At 43.0% G+C, this 22,500-nt stretch overlaps 1 protein-coding gene across 1 annotated transcript in view; it reads left to right on the forward strand.

Moving 5' to 3' along the window:
• Positions 1 to 22,500, forward strand: part of ino80 (INO80 complex ATPase subunit) — a 48,246-nt gene that overhangs the window by 7,348 nt on the left and 18,398 nt on the right. The window contains exons 8-26 of the mRNA XM_047801789.1: positions 56 to 109; positions 526 to 729; positions 1,308 to 1,506; positions 1,881 to 1,948; positions 2,610 to 2,825; positions 2,946 to 3,026; positions 4,532 to 4,627; positions 4,933 to 4,992; positions 5,087 to 5,229; positions 5,737 to 5,821; positions 5,930 to 6,047; positions 8,075 to 8,160; positions 9,310 to 9,477; positions 9,645 to 9,778; positions 9,925 to 9,989; positions 10,665 to 10,755; positions 13,728 to 13,953; positions 16,504 to 16,644; positions 22,398 to 22,500. The exon at positions 22,398 to 22,500 is cut by the window's right edge and continues 123 nt beyond it. Of these exons, the coding sequence (XP_047657745.1) occupies positions 56 to 109; positions 526 to 729; positions 1,308 to 1,506; positions 1,881 to 1,948; positions 2,610 to 2,825; positions 2,946 to 3,026; positions 4,532 to 4,627; positions 4,933 to 4,992; positions 5,087 to 5,229; positions 5,737 to 5,821; positions 5,930 to 6,047; positions 8,075 to 8,160; positions 9,310 to 9,477; positions 9,645 to 9,778; positions 9,925 to 9,989; positions 10,665 to 10,755; positions 13,728 to 13,953; positions 16,504 to 16,644; positions 22,398 to 22,500 (2,338 nt within the window). The remainder of the gene's footprint in view (positions 1 to 55; positions 110 to 525; positions 730 to 1,307; positions 1,507 to 1,880; positions 1,949 to 2,609; positions 2,826 to 2,945; positions 3,027 to 4,531; positions 4,628 to 4,932; positions 4,993 to 5,086; positions 5,230 to 5,736; positions 5,822 to 5,929; positions 6,048 to 8,074; positions 8,161 to 9,309; positions 9,478 to 9,644; positions 9,779 to 9,924; positions 9,990 to 10,664; positions 10,756 to 13,727; positions 13,954 to 16,503; positions 16,645 to 22,397) is intronic.

Genomic DNA, 22,500 nt, shown 5'->3' on the forward strand with positions numbered 1-22,500 from the left:
TTACATTTTTACTTTTTCATTTCTTTACTCACTTTTTTATTTCTTTATTTTTTAGGCTTTTAAGCAGAAAGCCTCTGCGAAGAACTTTGTGTTAACCAACGCCAAAAAGGTAAAAACCTTACTGTAAAAAAACTGTAGAATTACATTAGTGAAAAAAAAACAAGATATTTATATATATATATATTTATTTTTTTACTGTAACTGAATAATTATAAATAATTATGAATTTAGTAAATAATTGTAGATTTTTATTTATATTATTTCCTTTGGATGTGGAAATCTTTTTGTTTAGTTAGCGAAGTGGGAAAGTTAGATGTTTAATTATTTATTTGTAGAATTTTAAGTTTTTTTTTTAAAAAGTGTTTATAATTATAGAGTTCTTTAAAGTCCCTTTAAAAAAAACAGTACTGTATCTTGTGAGGATAATAAGGGTGTGTGTGTGTGTGTGTGTGTGTGTGTGTGTGTGTGTGTGTGTGTGTGTGTGTGTGTGTGTGTGTGCTTGTGTTTGTGTGTGTGTTCGTGTAGCTGGCCCACCAGTGCATGCGTGAGGTGCGTCGAGCGGCGATCCAGGCACAGAAGAACTGTAAAGAGACGCTGCCTCGAGCTCGACGCCTCACTAAGGAAATGCTGCTCTACTGGAAGAAGTACGAGAAAGTGGAGAAAGAACATCGCAAAAGAGCCGAAAAAGAAGCTCTAGAGCAGCGCAAACTGGACGAGGAGATGAGAGAGGTACATATAAACACACACACACACACACACACACACACACACACACACACACACACACACACACACACACACACATATATACACACACTCAAAAAGCAAAACAGAAGTAATTCTAAAAGTAGAATTTATAAAGCAAAAATTTACGAACATTTAACTATTTAAAACAAAAAATCTGTTGCTTTAGACTAATCATGAGAGAAGTCTGAAAATAAACATAAAAATATTTTGATAGAAATAAAACAGTTTAAAATGATTCATTATTCTGGTTCATTATTCATAATTATTGTTTTGTTTAATGACTAATGATTATTAATTATGAGAATAACAATAAATAAATTCAAATGATCGTTCTTATAAAACTAGCAGGGATTTATTGTTCTGAATATTGAATCAGAAAGAAAGAAAAAAAATTTATACATTTTTTTTTAAAAATTGTTAATTAATGAAGGTATGAAATTATTTATTGGTTCCTCCCATTAACTTCATCTTGTTTTGTTTGTGTGTAAAGTCTGTAAGTAAATTAAAGAACGTTTATTAATTAAACTCCTCCTCCTCCTCCTCCTCCTGTGTGCCATCAGGCTAAGCGGCAGCAGAGGAAGCTGAACTTCCTGATCACTCAGACGGAGCTGTACGCTCACTTCATGGGCGGGAAACACAAAGGCACGGGCAGTGACGGCGCTCAGGACGAGATCCTCAGGAAGCTGGACGAGAGCGCCGCCCAGAGGCAGATCAGCATCGGCAGGGGAGTGACGGTCAACGTGGGCCACGAGGAGTACGGTACGATCCTGCAGCCACATAGACAACAGGAACACCGTAAAATACATATATATATATATATTAACCTTATCACCTAAGGCTATAACCTAATTAACACTTTTTTATATTAATGTATTAAAGAACATTTAAAAAAATAATAATTTAAATATAGATTCTAAATGAAGAGTTCACCGATTTTTAGGAATTTTATTGTATTTATTGTATTTATTGTATTTATTTATTTATTTATTTATTTATTTATTTATTGTATTTTATTTATTTATTTATTGTATTTTATTTATTGTATTTTATTTATTTATTTATTTATTGTATTTTATTTATTGTAATTTATTTATTTATTTATTTATTTACACGTGTCTGTTTTCTCCCTACAGACAGCGAATACTACAAATCTCAGGCCTTGAGGAACGCCAAAGAAGCCTATCAGATCCACCAAGCCAGAGTGAGCCGACGCATCGCTTTATAGTATTTCAGTTAGTTCATGATGTACACGAAGCTTTATATATATATATATATAAAAAAAAAAACAGGACAAAAAAAAAAAATTACCATAAAAATGTTTTTCTTAAATATCAAAATATTTAAAGCAGAAGAAATTATAAAAAGCAGAATATTAAACCTTTGGAAAAAACTTTCTCTTTGTTAAGATAAAAGTGAAAAACATTAAATGCCAGTTTAAAAAAATGAACTGAAAAAAGAAGGGAAAGAAAAACAGATGGTAGAAAAGGAAGAAAAAAATATATATAAATAAAATAAAAAATACAGAATTGAAAGAAGTGAAAGAAGAAAATTAAACAGAATTAAACTATTTTAAATAGTTTGTAAGTGAGGCATGATTTCGGTCAACATCTCTGTGTGTGTGTGCGTGTGTGTGTGCGTGTGTGCGCGTGTGTGGTTGTGTGTGTGTATGTGCGCGTGTGTGTGTGTGTGCATGTGTGTGTATGTGGATGTGTGTGTGCACGTGTGTGCATGTGTGTGCATGTGTGTGTATGTGGGTGTGTGTGTGTGTGCGCGTGTGTGCGCGTGTGTGCGCGTGCGTGCGCGTGTGTGTGCGTGTGTGTGTGTGTGTGTGTGTGCGTGTGTGTGTGTTGCCTGTTATACAGACGAGGCAGTTTGATGAGGAATCGAAGGACAGTCGCAGTGCCTCTCTACATGTGGCAGGTGGGTGTGGCTCTGGCTCCGGGTTCGGGGAGAGCTACAGCTTGTCTAATCCCTCCATCCAGGCCGGAGAGGACATCCCTCAACCCACCATCTTCAACGGCAAGCTCAAAGCCTACCAGCTCAAGGGCATGAACTGGCTCGCAAACCTTTACGAACAGGTCAGTGCTGAGAAATACACAGTGATGGGGTCGGGGGGTGGGGGCTGGGGAGGTGCTGTCTCACTATTTAACACTGTGTGTGTGTGTGTGTGTGTGTATGTGTGTGTGTGTGTGTTTCAGGGCATCAATGGTATCCTGGCAGATGAGATGGGTCTGGGTAAGACGGTCCAGAGCATCGCCCTGCTGGCCCACCTGGCCGAGGTGAGCGCTTTCCACAGGAACCTTAGAAACTACTGATGATCGCCATGGCAACCAGAGCAACCACGAGCACTGTTCTTCTCATTCAGCCACGTATTAGTAAATAAGACCACGGCAATTCACTAGTGTACACACAAACATACACACACACACACACACACAAACACACACACATGATATATAATGAGTGCCTTGCTCTAGGGCACCTCGGTCGTGTCCGGGGCGAGACTCGAACCCACAGCCTTAGGGTTAGGAGTCAGACTCTCTAACCGTTAGGACAGGACTGTGTGTGTTATGTGGTGTTTAGTGGTGATTGTACAGGAGCAACACCGAGGCTCAGTAAACACACATCCTCACACATGACTCATCACACCACAGAGTTTTCCACATTTATCCTTAAAGTTTGGGGTCAGGAGAATTTGTCCAGCTGCACGATTCAGTCGACAGGAAGTGGGAGCTGATGTGACAGACGTGTTCCTGGGGTGCACAGGGAACTTTCCTACTCACTCCTTCCTGTTTTTATCTCTCTCTCTGTCTTTCTCTCTGTCTCTGTCTTTCTGTGTTTGTCTCTCTCTCTGTCTCTCTGTGTCTGACACACACACACACACACACACACACACACATACACACACACACACACACACACACACACACACACACACACACACACACACACATACACACACACATTTTCTCTCTCTGTCTCTCTGTGTCTGTCACACACACACACACACACACACACACACACACACACATACACACACACACACATACACACACACACACATTTTCTCTCTCTCTCTCTGTCTCTCTGTGTCTGACACACACACACACACACACACACATTTTCTCTCTCTCTCTCTCTCTCTCTCTCTCTCTCTCTCTCTCTCTCTCTGCCTCTCTCTCTCTTTCCCTCTCTCACTCACACACACACACACACACACACACACACACACACACACACACACACACACACACACACATTTTCTCTCTCTCTCTCTCTCTCTCTCTCTCTCTCTCTCTGCCTCTCTCTCTCTTTCCCTCTCTCACTCACACACACACACACACACACACACACACACACACACACACACACACACACACACACACATTTTCTCTCTCTGTCTCTCTCTCTCTCTCTCTCTCTCTCTCACACACACACACACACACACACACACACACACACACACACACACACACACACACATTTTCTCTCTCCCTCTCTCTGTCTTTCTCTCTTTCTCTCTGTCTCTCTGTGCCTGTCTCTCTCTCTCTCTCTCACACACACACACACACATTCTCTCTCTTTCTCTCTCTCTATCTCTCTCTCTTTCTCTCTCTTTTTCTTTTCTCTCTCTCTCTCTCCCTCTCTCTCTCTCTCCCTCTTTCTCTCTCTCCCTCTCTCTCTCTCTCCCTCTTTCTCTCCCCCCCTCTCTTTCTCCCTCTCTCTCTCTCTCTCCCTCTCATACTGCACCTGTGCACTGACTTTATTTCCCTGTGTGTTGCAGAGAGACAACATTTGGGGTCCCTTCTTGATCATCTCTCCAGCCTCCACGCTCAACAACTGGCACCAGGAGTTCACCCGCTTCGTGCCCAAATTCAAGGTGAGAGTCGCAGCTGCACAGGAAGTCACATGGAAACCTTTCAATAGTGCCGTGCTTTTCCGAAACCCCGAACAGGCTCTATTTACAGATCCAGATAACAATTAAACAAGGTTGCATCGTCCTATTTTTATCTTTTAAAGCTCTGAAAACATGAACAACACATGCACACTACTGAATACACCGTCATGCCCGGAACCTACCTGCAGGGGGCAGTGTTGTTGTGTTGTATTAGTGATGAATAGGAATGTGGGTGATGACGATGTTAAACGGATTACGAGCGAAGAGTTTGTGTCTCTGTCACACAGGTGTTGCCGTACTGGGGAAACCCTCACGACCGTAAAGTCATCAGGAAGTTTTGGAGCCAGGTGAGTTTTAGAGAAACATCCCAGTGAGATATTTATTTATTTATTCATTTATTTGGCGAATGTCTGAGTAAACAATGTGGCTGTGTGTATGTAGAAAACGCTGTACACGCAGAACGCGCCCTTCCATGTGGTGATCACCAGTTACCAGCTGGTGGTGCAGGACGTGAAGTATTTCCAGCGGGTCAAGTGGCAGTACATGGTTCTGGACGAGGCGCAGGCTCTGAAGAGCAGCACCAGGTATATAATATTATATTATATTATATTATATATATTCATTTATATATTATGGGTTTAGATTTTTTTTCAAGATTTGCATAAACAAAATTTTTACTTTAATATTTTATAATTTTTTTTTTTTATATATAAATTTTTTTTTTGTTTTTTTTTCCCACCTCACGTATGTTTTTGCCCCTTTTTCATTTGAACGCTAAACCGATCTAAACCGTCCCTGATGGTCGTAGCACTAGGACGGGTTTGGATGTTGCCTTTCCTCCTCACATGGCATGTATTAACACCGTCTCCGTGTCCAAAACACGGCGTGTGAGATTTTGCCCTGCTCGTCATGACAGCAAATGCACCAGCAGCTTCTGTTGTGGTGAAAGATGAACGGTTACCCCGGCGAGCGCCTCGGAGCCGAGCTGTCTCAGTGCGTCTGATCCCCCCGTGTTGGTTTCTCTCGGAGACGTGCTGACAGGTCTCCCGGATGATGATGATGATGATGATGATGCTTTTGTGTCTCTGCAGCGTGCGCTGGAAGATCCTGCTTCAGTTCCAGTGCCGAAACCGACTGCTGCTCACAGGAACACCCATCCAGAACACCATGGCCGAGGTGAGACTACGCTCGTGTGTGTGCGTGTGTGTGTGTGTGTGTGTGTGTGTGTGTGTGTGTGTGTGTGTGTGAGAGAGAGAATGAAACTCTTTGTGTTTGTCTCCTCAGTTGTGGGCTCTGCTGCACTTCATCATGCCGACTCTGTTCGACTCTCACGAGGAGTTCAACGAGTGGTTCTCCAAAGACATAGAAAGCCACGCCGAGAACAAATCCGCCATCGATGAGAGTGAGTCCTCGAGGTCACCTCGGTGTCTTATGGATGGACGTGAATCCGTTAAAAAACGGTTATGAGACGGTTAAAGGAAAAGGTCATTAGTCATTAAAGGTGGGGTCTCTGTTGTTTGAAAGCCAATGTTGACATTCGAAATCACCAAAACAAACACGCCCCTAACCCAAACGGGTCCCACCCCTGTATCGATAGCTCCGCCCACACATGCGTACGTAACCCAGGCGACTAACGGAAAGAAACGTGTCTTTATCATAGCTGAATGGAAGAACGATACGATTGTCGAAAAATGCCACACAAGCATAATGATGTAAAGGACAAAGGCATATATTAGTTCTGTGTAACAAAGCAAAACCAACGTTACTCACCTATCGAGAAGGAAAAAAGCGCCTCGGCGTCTTAAGTAAAGTCGGCCACAAATTAACAGGTCGGAGTTTACCGAGTCGATAAAACCAGAGCTAAACGCTGTTACTACACAAAACGCGGTTGTAGCTGCCTCTCTACATTACTACGATAGAAAAGAGGTGTTATTTGTGTAGTAACAGCGTTTAGCTCAGGAGTTATTGACTCGGGAAACTCCAACCTGTGAATATGTGGCCAACTTCCTGCTCCTTCAGTTCTCTCCAGCGCTGGAAAGCTGATCCTATATTAACACGTCCTACTTCTTGTCCTTATCGTAAGTCTTTCTTCTCTTTCTTTCTTTGTTTTTATCCTCCATGTCGATGTTAAAACCGCTTTCTGCTAATGTCACACATGCGCACCGAACACTCTCTCCGCCCATATTGACAAGCCCCGCCCCTTTCTGCTCATTGGCTACATGCTTGTTTTGTTTTTGTTTTGTTTGTCGGCCCGACTCAGTTTTCTGAAGCATTTCTCAAACATCGGAGACCCCACCTTTAAATGTCATCAAACTCTCTGCTCCTGTTAACTGGTCCAATCACCATAACATTTACACAATGCAACGTGATTGGCTGTAATATTTTATGACGCATTAACACACAAGTCTTTTCTCTCTCATTCTTTTCACTTTGATCTTATTTATTTCTGATTCATGATTTATTTTATAGGGATCTGTCATAATAACAAGGCATTTTGAACACTGGAATCACTTTCACTCTGATTCATTTCAATGATTCCTTTTTTTATTTGATTCATCTAACTCTGATTCATTTTAATCGATACCATTTTGGTTTGATTCTCTTCACTTATTTTATTTTACTTTCATTCTTTTTTTTTTTATTCATTTCAATCTGATGAATATTTCCTAAGATATATTCTACTCTGTATTTTCACTTTAATTCCGTTTCATTCAGAATCTTTTAATTTATTTTTGCAATTCACTTTGAATCATTTTAGATGAATCCATGATAATAAAAAAAAAATTTGATTCGCTTTTAAGTTTTAGATTCTTTACTTTATAGCCTGTTTAATTTCATTAACTTTATTTAATTTTACTCTGAGTCAATTCAGGTGGATTTTTCTCTGATTCATTTTTACTCGTTTCAGTTTTACCCATCTTATAGGAATACAGTATTAGCAAAATACATTTGAATATTAGAATATTTTATATTTTATGACCATTAGACTTTATACTGATTCAAGGCTCAGTGATTTCGGTTGAAACCGATTCAGTTCAGTCTGATATATTTGACTTAAAAGCGCCATTTATAAATCCGATTCTTTTTTATTTGATTCATTTCAATTTGATTCATTTGTTGTGAATCATTTTAATCTGATTCATTTAACTCCTTGAATCATTTTAAATGAGTTCAGTATCACGTTAAACAGTTTTCATACTGATTCAATGTCAGATTCATTTGAATATGATTCGTTATTCTCTGAAGCTTTTGAATATGACTCTCGTGCAGTCGACCCACTGTATAATATTTACTGCGTTCTTACAGTCGGGAATTTTGTTCACAAAAGCGAACAGTTCCATCAGAAGGATGTTATTATAATTATTATAGAGATTATAATATAATTTGTTGTCGTTTAAAGTTTGTGTGTTTTGTGTTGTTAAACATCAGACCAGCTCTCCAGACTGCACATGATCCTGAAGCCCTTCATGCTGCGCAGGATAAAGAAGGACGTAGAGAACGAGCTCTCGGACAAGGTACGTACTCACACGCGCACACACACACACACTCACACGCGCTCACACGCGCACACACACTCACACACACACACTCACACGCGCACACACACTCACACACTCACACGCACACTACCTACACACCTCTCACACCACCCACACTCACCACTCGCACGCTCACATCACACACTCACACACTCACACGCGCACCACCCACCACCGCTCCACTCCACACACACTCACACCTCACACACACTCCATCCCCGCACACACACTCTCACACTCACGCGCACTCACACTCACGCGCACTCACACTCACACGCGCGCACACACACACACACTCACACACCACCACACACCGCTCACACACCTCACACACTCCCACACTCACACGCCACCTACACACCTACTCACTGACGCCACACACACCTCACCTTCACACCACGCTCTACTCTACACACTGTCAGCAGTGCGGTATCGCACACCTACACACTCGCGCACACACACTGATCATCACACACATACATACACACTACAAACATACACAACCACCCTCATATACACACCAACACACTCACTCCACATACACACAACGACTCATACACTCACACGACAACATCAGCTCACACAGCATCAATCACACACTCACAGCTCATCACATCGCACACACACAGCACAACTATGCACTCACTAGCACACTCACACGTGTAACACACCCAACACCACCCACACACACACATACACCACACACACAGGGCACACATACACATCTACACACACACACACAGCAACACACACAGCATGCATATACACACACACAATGACACTCAATACACCCACAACACTCATATACACACACACAGCACACACACACACACTATACAACACACACTCATACCACACACACACGACACACACACACATCCAACGATATCAACCACACAAAGCAACTCATACAGCATACAACAACACACACACTCATACACATACACACACACACATACACACACACACACACACATACACACACATGCACTCTCATGCACTCACACACACACACACACACACACACACACACACACACACACACACACACATACACATACACACACACTATGAGTTATACGTTCGTACCACAGTGACCCTGTCTCACCTCTCCGTCGTCTCCAGATCGAGATCTTGACCTCGTGCCAGCTGACCAGCAGACAGAGGCTCCTGTACCAGGCTCTGAAGAACAAGATCTCCATCGAGGACCTGCTGCAGTCGTCCATGGGCACGTCGCAGCAAGCGCACAGCACCACCAGCAGCCTCATGAACCTCGTCATGCAGTTCCGAAAGGTCTGTTTTGTGCGCGTGTTGCGTCATGATGTAAGAGCAGTAAAGCTCCTGTGTCTAATCTGATTACCTTTCAGTCCAGCAATCCATCAGCTCCATAGCAGAATGTTAGTAGGTGTTTAGAAAGGCTTGCACACTGACATCAGAGCTGAATGTGTGTTATTGTGTAGGTGTGTAATCACCCAGACCTGTTTGAGAGACAGGAGACACGCTCCCCGTTCCACATGTCCCTAAAACCCTTTGTCATGTCCAAGTTCCTGTTTCGTCATGGTTTCCTTCATACCTGCAACCCAGGAAGGAGCAGGTGAGTTTCATTATGTTCTGGTTTTATATCTTCATGACCCTAGTGAGGTTCCTGAGACACACACACACACACACACACACACACACACACACACACACACTGTAGATATTTAACCTGTACCTCTGATGTGTGTCTCTGATTTACAGACAGCTGCAGGTTTTATCACCGTTCTCCTCTCAACACATCCACCACTCCTTATTTCACAACACAAGTGAGTCTCTCTCTCTCTCTAGATAGTAGAGAGAGAGCGTAGAGAAGAGAGTAGGAGAGAAGGGGAGAGAGGGGGAGATAGAGAGAGCAGAGAGAAGAGAGAGAGAGAGAAGAGAGACGAGAGAGACGGAGAGAGAGGGGAGGGGAGGGAGGGAGGGAGGAAGGGCAAAAAAAGGAGAGAGAGGGAGGGAAGCAGAGAGCGAGATGAGATGAGAGAAAAAGAGAAAGAGAGAGAGGAGAGAAAGAGAGAGAGAGCGAGAGAAAGAGACAAAAAAAGAAAAAGAAAAGAAAGTGGAAAAAAAAATAGAACGCAGAAAAAGAGATGATGAGAAAGATAAGGAGAGAGAGAAAGAGAGGAAGAGAGAGAGAAAGAGAGGGAGAGGGATAAGTATATATAGAGAGAGAGAGAAGAGGGGAGGGGGGGGGAAGAGAGAGGGACGGGTGGGAGGGCGGGCTGGAAGGATAAAAAAAAAGATGAGGGCGGGAGAGACAGATAGAGAAAGAGAGCGCGAGAGAGACGAGAGAGAGGAGGAGGATAGGTCTCCCCCCCCCTTTCTCCGTTCTCGACTCGCTCTCTCTCTCTCTCTCTCTCTCTCTCTCTCTCTCTCTCTCTCTCTCTCTCTCTCTCTCTCTAATTCTGACATCACCCTGAAACACACACATTGTTGCTCTGTAGGTCATGAAGGCAGCTGCTTCTCGTTTCTGCGCTTCATCGACGTCTCTCCAGCCGAGATGTCCAACGTCATGCTGCAGGGAACTCTGGCCAGGTCTGACGCTTATACCTGACTATATGTGTACAGTACGTTAGGGGTGGCACGGTTCACAAAACCCACAGTTCGGTCCGTATCACGGTTTTCGGTTCTCCTCGTTATTTTTTCCTTTTAATCTCCAACACTCCAGAAATTTCCTTCAGCATTTGATCTATAGCTTATTAGCTTAATTATTCACACAATTTACGACACAGTATTAACATCTTTGTAATGTAATCTAGGTGAGATTTTGTTACTTTTTAGCACACAAGTACTGAAATTAACTTGTAATTATCAAACTGACGACTTCAGTGTAGCTCTTACACACAAAACAAAAAAAAAAAATAAAGAAAAAGAGAGGAACTCTTTTACAAGCTCTGTATTTTAAACAAGTCCAAATATTTTACACATAAATATATAATCTAATGGTGTAACATGACATAATGAGGCTATAACAATCGCAAAGGCCACGATCATAAAGTCAAGCATAAGTTTAACATCACACGACAGTCATATCAGAAGTGATGTCATTAGCATAGCGAATGCATCTTGCACAATGCTCGCACACACTCGCAGTTCTATCTACTGTTTTATTTCCGTCGTCGTCGTAAGTAACATGAAATACAAAATGTTTGAACGACGCGGGCGCGTCCGCAAACTCCGCCCAGCCTTCGTTATCTCCTCCACTTACTCAACGTTTACTGTCTATACCAGGGGTATTCAATTTACACCCATGCTTGTCTTGTTATTGTTACAATTGTTATCAGTCAAATAGTCCCTTTAATAATCACAGTCACATTATACCTTGTGTTGGTATTGTTACAGTTGGTATCAACCAAATGGTCACTTTAAATCAGGGGTATTCAATTAAAATTCCAAGAGGTCCAGTTACTAACATTTCCTCCCAGCAAAGGTCCGAATCTCATATCGTCACTTAAAATAGTGCACCCTCATGTTAATAAAATCAATAACACACACATTTCTATATCATTATGTCGCTTTGTAGTAGCCAACATTCAGTTTTCCTATTTCAGCGTAGACAAAAATGTATAAAATTTAACGCGGCCTAGAGCTTTCGAGCCACATGCACCAAATTCAGATATGTTACTTTTCTAAGCGATCCGAGTACCGGTACTTCCGGTACCGGGTCTCAAATTGGCCTTTTTCCCCCATAGACTCCCATTATAAACTTTGGAGGTTTATAACTCGGCAAGCTTTTAAACTATCTACACCAAACTCGGCCAGCTCCTTTAGGGTGAGACTCTGAACAAAGTTTTAATTTGGTGTACCGACTGGCTTTTCGTTTGTGCCGCAGCCCCGCCCACAAATATGCAAAATCAAAAAAGTTTTTACAACATGGACATGTGACATATCAAAACACTCAGAACAATGAGGGGAACTTCCTCAGGTGTATTCGGATGACATCACATGCTCGTCTTAACTTGCCCCCAAATGTTTTGGCACCCTATCTTTCTGTCCACTTGCCTCCAAAAGTAGCACTGACCCTTATGTCCACTCGCCTCCAAAAAGCACCGGCCTTTGCGAATACTTGCCTCATCAAAGCCAACATCAAAGTTTGTCGCGTCGAACTTTACAAATCTAGTTTATTGTTAAATTTCAAGTGTTTTCAGTCTGAACTTGTACAGTATGGCACTTGAACGGAAAACAATCCTGTAGTCGTCTTTACTACATGTCAAGTAACAGACAACAGACGCTGAATTTCTACTGAATAAAATAAATAAAGTACAAACACACTTTGCTTTGTGCAGCCTGAACTTAGGGCCTAGATTTCATGTAATGTAAAACATTCAGAATCTTCTGAATCAAATAAAAGTGCTTTTAATCTTTAAGAACAAAATGAAACAGAAGACTTTTGAGCTTCTCCCTTTTTTTTTAAACATTAACTACATTAATAACAGGAACCTTTAGGCTAAAGGACATTTCAGGTAAAATAGAACAGGGCAGAATTTACTGAATAAAAGAAAAGTGCAGAGCTTTGAGCAGCTCCCTTTTTCCTCTCTCCTTTCCACCTCTCCTTACTCCCTTTCCATCTTCCGTTCCTACTGAGAGACATGGACATGTAACTGTCCTGCCAGCAGGTTAAATCTTAATTGTCCTGCCAGCGTAATTAGGTGCATTACTGCCACCTTCTGCTCTGGAGTATGGAACAGGAACAATCTGTTTTTGGCTCGGCTTCTGATGACGCTCCTGTCGTAATAACTAGATTAACTGTGTATGAATGAAACATTTATCTTTTTATTAATATCAAAGAGTTTATAATCTTATAATATTAGATTATAATAAGGAGATGCTTATGCAAGTCATGGCCTAATGGTTAGAGAGTCTGATTCATAACCCAAAGGTTGTGGGTTCGAGTCTCGGGCCGGCCACGACTGAGGTGGCCTTGAGCAAGGCACTGAACCCCCCAACTGCTCCCCGGACGCCTCAGAATAAATGGCGGCCCACTGCTCCGGGAGTGTGTTCACGGTGTGTGTGTGTGTGTGCACTTTGGATGGGTTAAATGCAGAGAACAAATTCTGAGTATGGGTCACCGTACTTGGCCGTGTGTCACGTCGCCGTCGTCGTCGTCACTTAGTATGATAATATTAGAATTTTAACGGGTCCGGGCAGACCCGTCACTCGGTCCGGGTCCGGACCGCGGTCCGCCATTTGGTGATGCCCGGTCTATATACATGTTCGCGCGAAACTGTCTGAGGCGAAACTGAGCACGGGGCTACCATGCGACGCGAACCGAACCGAGACAAGCGAACCGAAAGGTTCGGGTGTTTTTTCATGTACCGTGCCACCCCTAGTGTGTGTGTGTGTGTGTGTGTGTGTATATATACTGTATACTATATATACAAAAAGTTGAGGAAACGTGTGTGTTGTCCAGTCAGATTAGACGACTAAGCGTAACTCGGACAGTCAGATATGTAAATATCTTATAGTTCTGCATTAAATACACTTCCTCTCCTGTTCTTTGTGCTCAGATGGCTCGCACTTTACCTCTCCTTTAAAGCTGCTCACCGGCTTCATCACCGGCGGCTGTGGAGCGCAGGCACCGAGGAGGAGGAGGAGGATGAAACAGGACAGGGTGGGAGGAAGGCTGGGAGCAGTGTGAGCTCTGGATCGTGTTATCTCTCTAAGAGCGATCTTATCCTGTGGCCAGACAGAACCACGTCATTCCCCAACACACACAACAGCGCCGTCCTGCAGGTGAGACGCAGCAGTTCAACAGCATAAAGACAAAACCATGCGGAGGTTAGAAAAAAAAAAAGGAAAGGATTCCAAAGGTTGAGAAAGTACAAACATGAAAAGAGAAAAAATTAAAGCTGTAAGAAAGAGAGAGAGAGAGAGAAAAAATTAAACGGAGAAAGAACACGCAAGCAAGAGCGAAAGAAAAGGAAGGTTGAAAGAAGGAAAATGACAAAAAGAAATAAAAGCAAATATGCGAGAGAGGAATAAAGCAAAAAATAAATAAAAGTTAGGGGAATGTGAGAAAAGGAAAGACGACACGAAGGAGTGAGAAGGAAAAGTAAACGTCCAAGTGAGAAAAAAGGGATCGGAAAAGAAAGAAGGAGAAAGCGAGAGATAAGTGAGAGAAGAACAAACAAATAAATGTGAAAGAAGAGTGCGTGAGACCCCAGTGAACGTCTCTCATCAGTCATTAACACACTCCTGTTACACACACACACACTCACACTGTCATTGGAGACGGGACAGTTTTACTTTCATGACTCGGATAGAAACGGCTGTAAGAGATGGAAAGTGTTGGTGTAAGTGACACCGTCTCCACGGTCCCCAGCGTCCTGTGTCTGCACGGTGGGCGAAGAGTGTGTGTGTGTGTGTGTGTGTGTGTGTGTGTGTGTGTGTGTGTGTGTGTGTGTGTGTGTAATGTGGTGATGATCTGGTGAAGAGCTGAAGGCAGGAGAAGTTCTGCTCCTCAGGTGCTGACAGAAGGTGTAATCCTACTCTGGACGTCTGGCGTCTCCCAGCTCTACTGGAGCACAGAGGAGAATGTGACACCCTCAGTGCTCTCGGTCCTCTACACCACACCGGGAACGCCGGGAACGCCGACAGAGCCCTGATCCCTGCCTTCTGGCTCCGCTCCGGCTGAAGAGGAAGCAGCTGGGTGGCTTTTAGCTTCCCGAACCCCTCCTCAGGTCGTGTTCCACAGCGTGTGTGTGGTTTTTAGTGGATTCTGGCGATGGTGCTGTGGCGTGATGGAGCTCTGATCTCGTAGGGACTCGTTTTGAGTCTAACATTAAAGGAGCATCTCCAGTTCAGTTAGATTGGTATTAAAGGTGCAGTCAGTCATTTTTTTGGTAATATTCGGTGAAGATCGGTTTGTTTTAGCTGAGTCTATGTTGTGGAGAAAAAAATGTGAATAGAAGCTTTAAATGAAAAAAAAAAAAAAAAACTAACAAGATACGTTAAGTCTAGCCGAGTGGAGGTTATTTCTGGGCCAGAAATTGTAAACACAAAACTGATAAAGCTAGCCAGATAAAATAGATCCTGTCCGTTTATCTGAGGATAGAAAATGGGCTTAAATTCCGTAAATAATGAAACTAGCAAGTTTTATTGGAGGTGCAGGATGTATTGTGAAAGGAAGAAAGAAAAAAGAGAAGTGAGAAATTAAAAAAGAGATAAAAACATAAAAAAAACAAGAAGGAAATAAAGAAGTATTTTTTTCTTCTCCTTTAAAAACAAGGACCGGACAAGGAAGGAAGGAAGGAAGGAAGGAAGGAGAGAACTAAATAAATAAATAAATAAACAAGAAAACAAAAGAAAGGAAAAAAAAACTAATGAATAAGAAAATGGAAGAAAGAAAGGATAAAAGAAAGAAAATCTAAGCGGAGGAAAGAAAAAAAAGGAAAAGAAAAGAACCCAGTGAAAGAAACAACACTTAAAAAAGAAAGAAACGAGAAACGAAGGAGAGTAAAAAAAAACGTCGTCTAAAAGAACAAAGAGAAAGAAAACGAATAACAGAAAGTAGAAAAGATGTCGGACGAGACGGAAAAAGACATAAAGACGGAAAGGAAGAAAAAAAGAAAGTACAAAAAAGAAGAACAGAAGTACGACATAAAAAGAAGCAACTGAGACAAAGGACAAATAAAGGGACAAAGATTTACACACCGCCGCTTTAATTTAGTTTGGAATCTTTTAAGCTCGACGTGATTGAACATAACGAACTAACTTTAAACAGAAGAGTTAATTAAAGGTGTTCTGAAGGTGTTCAGGTCCAAACGGTGGTGTTTGTTCGCGTGGGGTTTGATCATGTCCCTGCTCATGTGGACACACAGACTCTTTATAGAGAAGTGCGAACTGAATCCTCGCCGCCGTAAGGGTTTCCAGACGTATCTTCCCTCTCTGCGTGTGGGTTGGGAACGCAGCCCGGACCGCGGCTCTCCAAACACTCGTCCCTCGTTGCCTCACACCTCCTCTTTCAGCCGTGTTTATGGCAGACATCTTGTGGGAAACGGAGCCTTCATGACTCACTGGAAATATCAGCCATAATTCCAGCTCTGTCTGCTGCTGTGTTTGTGTGTTTCTGCGTCTCCGGGGTTAAAACATCACCTCAGGATGTGGCGTCGGGGCTGAAACGTGTCCCGACGAGGCAGCAGTGAAGAGCAGGAACACTAGGGAGTGCTGCTTAGCCGTGTTGGGTCACGGGTCTGATCGGATCACGGGTCTGATCTCTGAGTAAAGTGTCATGACGTTATAGAGATGGTGTACAGTAATGTTGTGTTCATTGTTCTGCTGCAGGAGCTGGTTTTCACTTCTCTGAGCTCGTGGATCTTCTCACACACCGACGTGTCGATACACAGCAGACGCTCCAACACCTTCACCATCAGACGCTGTCAACCCACCCAGATACCCAAGTTCCTCCTCACAGCTACACCCATGGTAAAGACATGACCACACACACAAGTGTACTCACTCACACACACACACACACACAAGTGTACTCACACTCACACACACAAAGTGTACTCTCACACACACACACACACACACGCACACACACACACGCGTGTACTCACACACACAAAGTGTACTCTCACACACACACACACACACACACACACACACACACACACACACACACACACACACACACAGGAGTGTACTCACACACACACACACACACACACAAATATACAGTATATTCAGAGACATGACTATTGTATATTGAGATATTTGTTTTTAAGGTTTTTACATACATACATGTGTTAAGGTGTTGGACTACTGAATGTTAGGTCATGGGTTCGAACCCCATGGTCACCGAGCTGCCATTGATGGGCCCCTGAGCAAGGCCCTTAACCCTCAATTGCTCAGTAAAATTGAAATAAAATTTTAAATGTAAGAAATAATTAAAGCTTCAGAAAAATCCGGTGAACTCTGTAGATAGAAGACGGACTGTAGATAGGAGACGGACTGTAGATAGGAGACGGACTGTAGATAGGAGACGGACTGTAGATAGGAGACGGACTGTAGATAGAAGACGGACTGTAGATAGGAGACGGACTGTAGATAGGAGACGGACTGTAGATAGGAGACGGACTGTAGATAGGAGACGGACTGTAGATAGGAGACGGACTGTAGATAGAAGACGGACTGTAGATAGAAGACGGACTGTAGATAGGAGACGGACTGTAGATAGGAGACGGACTGTAGATAGGAGACGGACTGTAGATAGAAGACGGACTGTAGATAGGAGACGGACTGTAGATAGAAGACGGACTGTAGATAGAAGACGGACTGTAGATAGAAGACGGACTGTAGATAGAAGACGGACTGTAGATAGAAGACGGACTGTATCCACCGGAATCGTGTGCTTAATAAAAATGTTTAAGCTTTCACACATTTCCAGTTAAAGTAGATCATGATTCTGGGCCAGAAACTAGCGAGATCTTTCGGTTCTAGCTAGTTTCTGACCCAGAAACACGACGTGTACGATGCACTGGTTTGTTTATGAGGATCTTTGCTAAAAGATGTAAATAGAAGCTTTAAATAATGAAATAAAAGAAGATTCACTACTTAAAAATGGAGGCGGGGCTTATTTTCAGGCAAAATATGCAAATTAGTTGTTCCTGCTTGTGGGCGGAGTCTATTCCTAGTCCAGGAGCTGTATCTGAAACTAAAGACACTAGCAAGATCCATGGGTTTATGGAGGTGGAGCTTATTTATGGGCCAGAATATGTAAAATAATAATAAACTTTATTTTGTATAGCCCCTTTAAAAAAACGCTGAAGTCCATGACAACAGATTCGTTGTTATACGGTATTTTTAAAAAAAATGATATAGTTATTACCAGTCTGAGAAAACGAGGTATTATTACAGACTGCAGCTTTAAAGACACGACACAGTGTCTGTGAATATCAGCATGCAATCGTTTTCTTTTTAACAGCAGCGTGAAGTTTAGATCTTGTTATATAACCAACACAGGGTTCAGCGGGTTCAGGCAAATCATTCGTTTGCTGAAACATTTGTGTGTGTGAGTGTGTGTGGGTGTGTGTGTGTGAGACTACACTGTGTATTCGTGTGTGTGTGTGTGTGTGTGTGTGTTCTGCGGCTGTACAAACTGAATCCAGCAGCATGGATTCTGAAGCGCACGTATGGCCGGCCCCCTGACAGCGGTCTCCTGCGGTACCACAAACAAACAGCTCATCTAAAATAAAACCTCAAACGCAGCAGCGTGCCCTGTCTCCAGGCCTGTGTTTATTTATCCTCCCTGAGCTACTGACAGATCTGCGGCTCGACCGAGCTCGAGCTCGACCTCGACGTGACACGGCCAAACAGCGAGAAGCCGCGAGCGCTACCGCTCCAAACCGAGCGGCGGCTCGACCGCTCACGGCTCGATCGGACCGGCCGTATAAAAGCGTCTCGATGTAACATTACGAGCAGATTACATCGCCGTCTTCGCGTTTCCATGCACAAAACAGACGGATGATTATTATTTATATTATTCCAAGATATTAACGGCCGTCAAATACGTCAGCGTTAGACGGACACGTCACAGTTTGGGTTTTTCTTTTTCAACCCTTATCTCGGTCTGCGGTGTCTATAATGTGTGTCTGATTACCACAGATCGGAATTCCAGCTACTTTCCCAGCTCAGTTTTTCCAGTTTATTCCAAATCCCGCTTATAATTGAAGTCTAGGGGCATTTATTGAAGTCTAGGGGCAGTATTTATCATTTTATAAATCTTTATCTACACTTCATGTACTTTAATGACACTAGCTTAAGTCTCTCACGGTACTGCTGTGGATTGTGGGCGTGGCCAGTGCATCTGACAGGTTTGTGCTAGCATCAGTGTCAGATATGCAACGCGTGCTAAGTGTATTAGCTACATACTGTTTCCAGAAGCACCAACAACCATCTGTACTTCTTTATTTTTCTTCATAACTTCAAACTGATGCTGTGTGCTACAGATGTGGTGAATAGAGTTTGGAAATCTCAGGTTAAAGGAGTGTTTATCGAACCTCATTGTCGTAAACGTACATTTACATTCCATGTGTGAGTGTCGTGGCCCCGCCCGCCCCCTCGTCTCCGCTATGTGTCCGTGGGACTTGGCGTGGTGTTGGCACCAGCCCTCCGGCGCCGGGCGCCTATATGGGCACTGTGGGAAAGTGATAAGATAGATTAGTGGCCTCTCTCTCTCTCTCACCCACTCTCTCTCTCTTTTTATTCACAAGGGGCTCTTGACCTTTTCGGCTTTTAAGGCCACATCTGCGTCTACGCTCTCTCATTGGTCAGCGGTGCGCGCAGCAGCCCGAGGCCCCGGCCAAGCTCAAGCTGTTTTTTAGCAGTGATAAGAATGAAAGGAAGATAATATCATCCGCTTGTCAGCATGCCATAAAACTCTGGGAGAGTGAGAAAGAGAGAGAGGGATGTGGAGAAGAAAAGGAGGAGAGGAATGGAGCGGAGTGTGGGAAGGGGCTGATTCGCTACAGGAAATAGTCATCTGTTTAACCAAAGACCTGTTAGCCCTTTTAGCACTACGGACCTCTGCTGTGCTGTGCAGGGTGGAATATCGGAAACACTGCTCCGAGTGTGTGTGTGTGTGTGTGTGTGTGTGTGTGTGTGTGTGTGTGTGTGTTATGGTCACTATGCCATGCCATTGCTTGACTATAATGAAAACATTAAGCGTTACGTGCCCTATACGGGTGACACGTAGCATCAGTTCAACACAATGTTCACGTACGATAACGACGTCCGATCTCAGATATCAGACGGTGCCATGCGACCTAATCCTCTCATGCGTGAGGACGTATATCACAAATTTGCCAGTATGCTGTTTTCCTGACGTCAGGGGATCAAAAACTCGAACTAAACACACTTTTCCGTTCCACTCGATCCGTGCTAACTGATCCAGTAGTTCGCTAATCCACTTCGTTTCGAATCAGTCGCTAGTTACTTAAATTGAAATAGAATTACCTCAGAAAATGGATCGGTTGCAGAACAGTATGACAAAATGCATGTGTGAGCAGCATCTCTCGGTTCTAGCTAGTTTCTGACCCAGAAACATGACGTGTATGATACACTGGTTTGTATATGAGGATCTTGGATAAAAGATGTAAATAGAAGCTTTAAATAAGGAAATAAAAAATGGAGGCGGGGCTTATTTTCAGGCAAAATATGCAAATGAGTTGTTCCTGCTTGTGGGCGGAGTCTACATACATACATACATACACACACACACATATACATACATACATACATACATACACACATACATAGATACAGCATACATACATACACACACACATACATACACACACACACACATATACATACATACATACATACATACACACATACACACATACATACATACACATACATACATACACACATACATACACACACATACATACATACACACATACATATACATACATACACACATACATACATACATACACACATACATACATACACACATACACACATACATACATACACATACATACATACACACATACATACACACACATACATACACACACATACATACATACACACATACATACATACATACACACATACATACATACACACATACACACACATACATACATACATACACACATACATACATACATACATACATACACACATACATACATACATACATACATACACACACACACACACATACATACATACATACACACATACACACATACTGGCAGTTTGACTGAAATCCATTTCTAGTTGTAATTATATTCCAATTCAATTCTATATATATATCTTGTCAGAACCTGTCAGATGCACTGGCCACGCCCACTATATATACATACTGTATATATTAACCTAACACACAACTCTGTAGCACAAATTACAGCCACTTTGTACTGGTCTTTTCACACACACATATCCCAGCACTTTCCCTGTCACGTGACGTTAACTTTGGATTTCACGCTTCTGCACTATTGTTTTTTTAATCAGCCGTTTTTAAAGTATTTCCTTTTTAATTAGTCTGGATTCACACACGAGTCTCCTGGGAATTTCCCAGGAATTGTATTAAGCCGTGTCCTGGCTCGCTGCCACATCATATCCTCATTGGATTTAAAATCTGGCCGGTGTTTAAGTTTCTCTTTTTCATCTGATGAACTCAAACGAATCACAATTAATCCTTACGTAATAACCGAAACGGGTAACGAAGGCGTCCGAATAAAAGTGACCGACGTTTCAGACGTTCACGAAAACATTCTCTGTGATAAAAGGTTGTTTTATACATTTAGATGTTTGATGGAAGAGTTTGTACATCACAGGGTTCCTCGTTTAATCCCGACGTTTAAAGGTGCGTCGGTGAAACGTAAGAATGAAGCGTGTTTAACGTTCGAACGAGTTTCTCCTCCCCTTCAGCCCACCTCATGTCCACAAGATCTTTGTAAACGTGTTATAGATGTAGTAGGAAACACATGCGAACACGAACGAGCGAATCCACATCAGAAATCCAACATTTTCCCTGAATGTTATCATTGTTTTTGTTGTTGTTTTTGTTTTTTGTTGTTTTTTTTTGCTTAAGATTTTTATTTTAAGGACAGTTACACCTGTAACATTTACCCCTAGATTTCCATTGCTAGTCTCTCACACACTCGCGCACACACACGCATACACTCGCACAAACACACACACACACACACACACACGCTCGCGCACACACACTTGCGCACACACTCGTGCCCACACACACTCGCACCCACACACTCACGCGCGCACACACACGCACACACTTGCGCACACACACTCGTGCGCACACACACACACTCGCGCACACACACTCGCACACACACACTCGTGCGCAAACACACACACTCGCACAGACTCACACTCGCACACACACACACACTCGCACACACACACTCACGCACACACACACTCGTGCACACACACGCACACACACTCGCACGCACACACACACTCACGCACACACACACACGCACACACACACACACACGCTCGCACGCACACACACACACACACTCACACACACTCACGCACACACACACACTCGCGCACACACACACACACTCTCGCACACATACACTCGTGCGCACACACACTCACACGCGCGCACACACACACTACAGATTCTTTATTATTGTCTCACTTTATTGATTTTTTCTGATATTTTCCCTGTTACTAAGGTGACGGCGGTCCCTGTAGAGCGTTACTGTGCGGACCGCAGCGCAGAGTACGAGTGGCAGCAGGTCCGTGATGGCGGCAGTTTAACTACAAAGCAGTGCTTCC

Source organism: Tachysurus fulvidraco, chromosome 16 (genome assembly GCF_022655615.1).
Source record: "Tachysurus fulvidraco isolate hzauxx_2018 chromosome 16, HZAU_PFXX_2.0, whole genome shotgun sequence".
NCBI classification, from domain to species: domain Eukaryota; kingdom Metazoa; phylum Chordata; class Actinopteri; order Siluriformes; family Bagridae; genus Tachysurus; species Tachysurus fulvidraco.